At 36.5% G+C, this 5,244-nt stretch overlaps 1 protein-coding gene across 1 annotated transcript; it reads left to right on the forward strand.

Moving 5' to 3' along the window:
• The first annotated feature begins 1,171 nt into the window (after window positions 1–1,171).
• Window positions 1,172–3,457, forward strand: LOC139864606 (uncharacterized). Its single transcript, XM_071853186.1, has 4 exons — window positions 1,172–1,541; window positions 1,593–2,320; window positions 2,408–2,640; window positions 2,683–3,457. Exons 1-4 carry the CDS (start codon window positions 1,172–1,174, stop codon window positions 3,455–3,457), a joined length of 2,106 nt encoding a protein of 701 aa, XP_071709287.1.
• Window positions 3,458–5,244: the final 1,787 nt, after the last annotated feature.

Consider the following 5,244-nt stretch of genomic DNA (forward strand, 5'->3'; position numbering starts at 1 on the left):
CTAAACCTCGCTCTGATACCAAGTTGTAACACCCTGATTTTTTTTTTTTAAACACAGTGGAAGTAATACTTAATTACCAAAATAGCCTTATTTAACGTTTACATAACTTTGTTTACAAACCAACTTTATACAACAACGGTGTTACCTGAAAATATCATTAAAATAGAAAACATCAGAGTTAATCACATAGTCAAACATGTCTTCAAACCCGACCGCAACACCCATCCAAAACAGCAGTACCTAAACCTGCAAGAGTGGAAATGTGGGGGAATTAGCACAACTGCTAAGTGAATGGATACTATCTAACAGATCAAGCATAAGCAACTGAACATGCAAAGGCCACAGATATGCTAACGTCCTGAACTAGCATACAACAACTGACAATATTAGGATCGGCAGCTTATACGAGCACACGACTTAGTTGATCAAGCTACAGTCTATCGATAGTCCGCTTTACTGACTCCACTGCATAACTATCCAGATGCAACACATGCGTCCTTCTATGCTATACTGAATAATCAGTAACACCATGACCCGACCAGGCTACCATAGTCGACCTCACATCAACCCTACCTTGTCGCCTCGGTAGGTTCCCAACCTTGCCGCCTCGGTTGGGGTCCAACTAACAGGGCGCACATAAGATTACAGATAAACAGTCATGCAATCGTCCTAACTAGCATGGCAATATCTAACTACGCATGGTAATCATACTAAACATAAATATAATATAAAGAGTCTGAACAAGTAGCGTGTCAGCTACTTAATACTCTATCCGGAGATAGACCCACTCACCGAATACCAGCAATAAGCTCAGATAAACTATCACTGAGCGGCTTCCTTATCCTTATTACCTGAACATAAGGCAAATCAAGTTAGTTTCTGTCTGTTAACACAAAACAGCATAGTACAGAAAATCAGTCACAAAAAGGCGCCGCTAAAAGTCCACCTAACACTCATGCATTTATCTTCAAACAAAAGGGTTATTAGGGGAAAATGTATTTTCTCTCTCCGGGTTAGGCGATTTGGCGGGAACTCCTTCATCTGCCATTTTTGCCCTAATTTTGAATTTTCACTCGTTTTTTCCAATCGTTTTCAATAATCTGTACAGATCCTTAATCCAATTCACGTAGTGTTAATCGTCTAGCTCTAATTCGTTACTAATTGCTGTATAATGTCTCCCAATCATCGTAATTCAAAACGAAAAATCAAAATTCCAATCAAATTCTCGAATACGATTCATAGCATGAAATCAAAGGAGATCACAAGCGAAGCAAGTTCAGGAACGGAAGGAGAGGCTGAATTGCAGAGTGTAGAGATTAATCAAAAGGAAAATAACTCAGATACTCGTAGGGATGAGGAATTAGACATTAATTGTGCAGATCAATATCCACCTCTTGGTAAGAATCTCAAATCTGTATCTAACTCTACTAGTGAGCATATTGTTGCTGATGTTATAGAATCTGTTGATACTGAGTCTAAGGTTGTAGAATCTAAGTCTGATGAGGTTGAGAATAAGGAAGCAATGTCTAATTCATATGCACGTATTGTTTAAGATGAAATAGATAAGAAGCTATGCTTTGTACCACTGACAGTTGATGAGGATGGTAATGAGATTGTCATTTTTAATGAAGTATTTGTGGATGAAGGTGCTAGTAGGTGGAGTAAAACTGCCTATGGCTATATCATTGGGGGTAATATGCCATATGGACAGTTACAGTTCAATCTCAGGAAAATGTGGAACAAGTATGGTATAAAAGAAATAACAATGGATCAGAATCATATTTGTTATTTCACTTTTAGGAATATGGAAGGTATGAATGAAGTAATAGAACAAGGGCCTTGGATTGTGAATGGTAAACCATTGTATGTAGGAAAGTGGAGTCCAGATTTGAATATTAAAAAAGTTGAACCATCTAAACTGCCAGTTTGGGTTAAGCTCTCAAATGTTCCATTAGAGGCCTGGAGCTCTAAAGGTATAAGTGCTATTTCTAGTAAACTTGGTAAGCCAATTTTTATAGACAATACAATTGCAAGTATGTGTCATAAGGGCACTGGTAGAGTGGGTTATGCCAGAATTATGATTGAAATGGAAGCTAAAAAGGGATATCCTGATCATGTTGACATCTATTATAAAGATAAGATGAATGTCACTAAGGGTATTAAGAAGGTTAATGTAGATTATGACTGGAAACCAGCAATGTGTTCCCATTGTGCTGTTTTTGGTCACAACCATGATGTCTGTAAAGTAAGACCTGGAACTAGTGCTGAATTAGAAGTGAAAATCAATAAAGTTGTCACTGATAAGGAAGGGTTTGTGGAGGTTAAGAATAAGAGGAATGAGCAAAAAGCTAAACAACAAGGAAAATAAAAGGAGCCTAGTAAGCAGGTGTATGTACCTAATAATCAGGCAAAGACACCTGAAAAAAGATGGAATTTGAATGAAAATGCTATGAAAGGGCTTAAGCAATCATTGAATAAATATGTTGTTTTATCTAATGATGATGAGGATAGCAACTCATCTAAAGAGAATCAGGGGAGCCCTAGTGAGAATGATATTCTGGAATTTACAGGTAATGCTCAGGTTGCAGTGGGAGCTAATGAGGTATATGGAAAGGATCCAGCATTGCTGGAAAAATTATTGTAAATGTCAATGGATTTTAAAATTTCTTGTTGGAACATTAGGGGTATGTGCCACAAGGATAAGCAAGATGAATTAAGGGATTTTATTAAAGAGGAGAAGGTGAGTGTATGTGCCATTTTGGAGACCCATTTAAAGCCTACTAATATTGATAGTGCATGTAACTATGTTTTTGGTAGATGGAGATGGATGTCCAATATTGGGTTAAGCTCTAATAGTTGCAGAATTGTTATTGGTTGGAATGTTTCTAAGGTGAATGTGATGATTGTTCAGGTTGCTAGACAGGTTATTCTATGTCTAGTTGAAACTATAGATAAATGCTCTAAGTTCTACTGTAGTTTTGTATATGGTAGCAATAATGACAATGAAAGGCATCTATTATGGAATGACTTAGTTATTCATGCCACTATTTCTAAACAGCAACCATGGTTATTGATGGGTGATTTTAATGTCACAAAAAGCATTAATGAACATAGTGCAGGGTGTTCTCATATGTCTGAAGATATGAAAAGTTTCAATAAGTGTTTAAATGATATTGAGGTGGATGATATGGGCAGCACTGGTTTCTTTTTCACCTGGACAAAATCTTTGAAGAACCCCTTATGTAATGTGCTGAGGAAGTTAGATAGGATCATGTGTAATGAGGTGTTTCTAGCCAGATACAACAATGGATATGGTATATTCCACCCATTTATGATTTCTGATCACACCCCTGCTGTTCTGGGAATTCCAATGGGATTTAGGAAAAGGAAAAGATCCTTTAGGTTCATGAATCACGTGGCCTATAAAGATAATTTCCTTATAAAGATAATTTCCTGAGTGTTGTTGAGCAAAAATGGAATACAAATATCACTGGGTATAAAATGTATCAAGTGGTCTCAAAGTTGAAAATTCTCAAAAAGGAGCTTAATAGATTAAATTGGGAAGGGGGTAATGTCTTTAATAAAGTAAAGGAGCTGAAGGAGAAACTAAACAATGTCAGATAGATGCTGAAAAGATGCCTCATGATACCCAACTTAGATCATTGGCTACTGCTACCTTATTAGAATGTGAGAAAGCTAAGAAGGATGAGCTTATTGTTCTCAAACAAAAAGCTAAAGTTAAATGGCTTGAAGAGGGTGATAGGAATACTAAATTCTTTCATAGTATCATTAAGAGTATAAAGCAAAAATGCAGGGTAGATAACATTTGTGATGAGAATGGGATTAGTTTCTGTGATGAGCAAGTAGGAGTGCAATTTGTTAAACATTTTCAGAATTTTTTGGGAAAGGTAGTCAATGTAAACAAATTGGTGAGATGGGTGATTTTTTTACTACAAAACTATCCACTTCTGAAGCTCTTAATATGATTAGGCCTATTGAAGATGATGAAATAAAGAATGCCATTTTTTATATAGATGATGACAAAGCTCCTGGTCCTGATGGATACTCTTCTTTATTTTTTAAGAAAGCCTGGAGTATTGTTGGAAAAGATGTTTGTTTGGCTGTGAAGGAATTTTTTGATACTGGCAGGCTGCTAAAAGTATTAAATGCCACTTTGATTGCATTGATTCCAAAGATTGAAACTCCATCAAAGGTTTTTGATTTCAGGCCTATTGCTTGCTGCAATGTATTGTACAAGTGCATCAGTAAAGTAATAACTAACAGGTTAAAAGAAGGGCTTGATAGGGTTGTTAGCTACAACCAAAGTGCCTTCATCCCTGGAAGGTCTATACATGATAATATTTTGGTTGCCCAGGAGGTTCTAAAGGGTTATAACAGAGTTAAAGGGCCTAGTAGATGTACCTTAAATATAGACATTCAGAAAGCATATGATACAGTCAATTGGTGTTTTTTAAGGGACATTCTTAATGGTTTTGGGTTCCATCACAGAATGGTTCAGTGGATTATGGAATGTGTGACCAGCTCTTCATTTTCTATTTGTGTAAATGATGGCATTGAGGGATTTTTTAAAGGGGAGAGAGGGCTTAGACAAGGTGACCCAATGTCACCTTATCTTTTCACTCTAATTATGGAAGTTCTGTCTCTTATAATTGGTAAATACACAAAAAGAAATAGTGGATTTAAATATCATTATAAGTGCAAGAAGATGATGCTAACACATATTTATTTTGCTGATGATTTACTGGTTTTTTGTCATGGGGATGTTAAATCTGTGAGAATTATCAAAAGGGCGTTAGCTGATTTTGGTGACACATCAGGTCTGCTTCCAAATATGAGCAAAAGTACCATTTTCTTTGGAAGTGTAAATCCCGTGATTCAAGGTAAAATTGTGCAGATTCTCCCATTTGAAGTGGGTATTTTACCTATGAAGTACTTGGGAGTTCCACTTCTTGCAAAAAGGCTGGGTATTAAAGATTGTAAGGGCTTGGTGGACAAAGTTAGAACTAAAGTTAATAACTGGAGATTAAAGAAGCTTTCTTATGTTGGAAGGTTGCAATTGGTTGCCTCTGTCTTGTCTGCTATGCAAACATATTGGGCATCAGTATATACCTTACCTTATGGTACAGTGAATGAAATTGAAAAGTTGTTAAAGGGATTCTTATGGGCTCAGTCTGACAGTTTAAAGGGTAAGGCAAAGGTAGCTTGGAAGAATGTATGTATCCC

This window comes from Rutidosis leptorrhynchoides, chromosome 8 (assembly GCF_046630445.1).
Source record: "Rutidosis leptorrhynchoides isolate AG116_Rl617_1_P2 chromosome 8, CSIRO_AGI_Rlap_v1, whole genome shotgun sequence".
NCBI classification, from domain to species: Eukaryota; Viridiplantae; Streptophyta; class Magnoliopsida; order Asterales; family Asteraceae; genus Rutidosis; species Rutidosis leptorrhynchoides.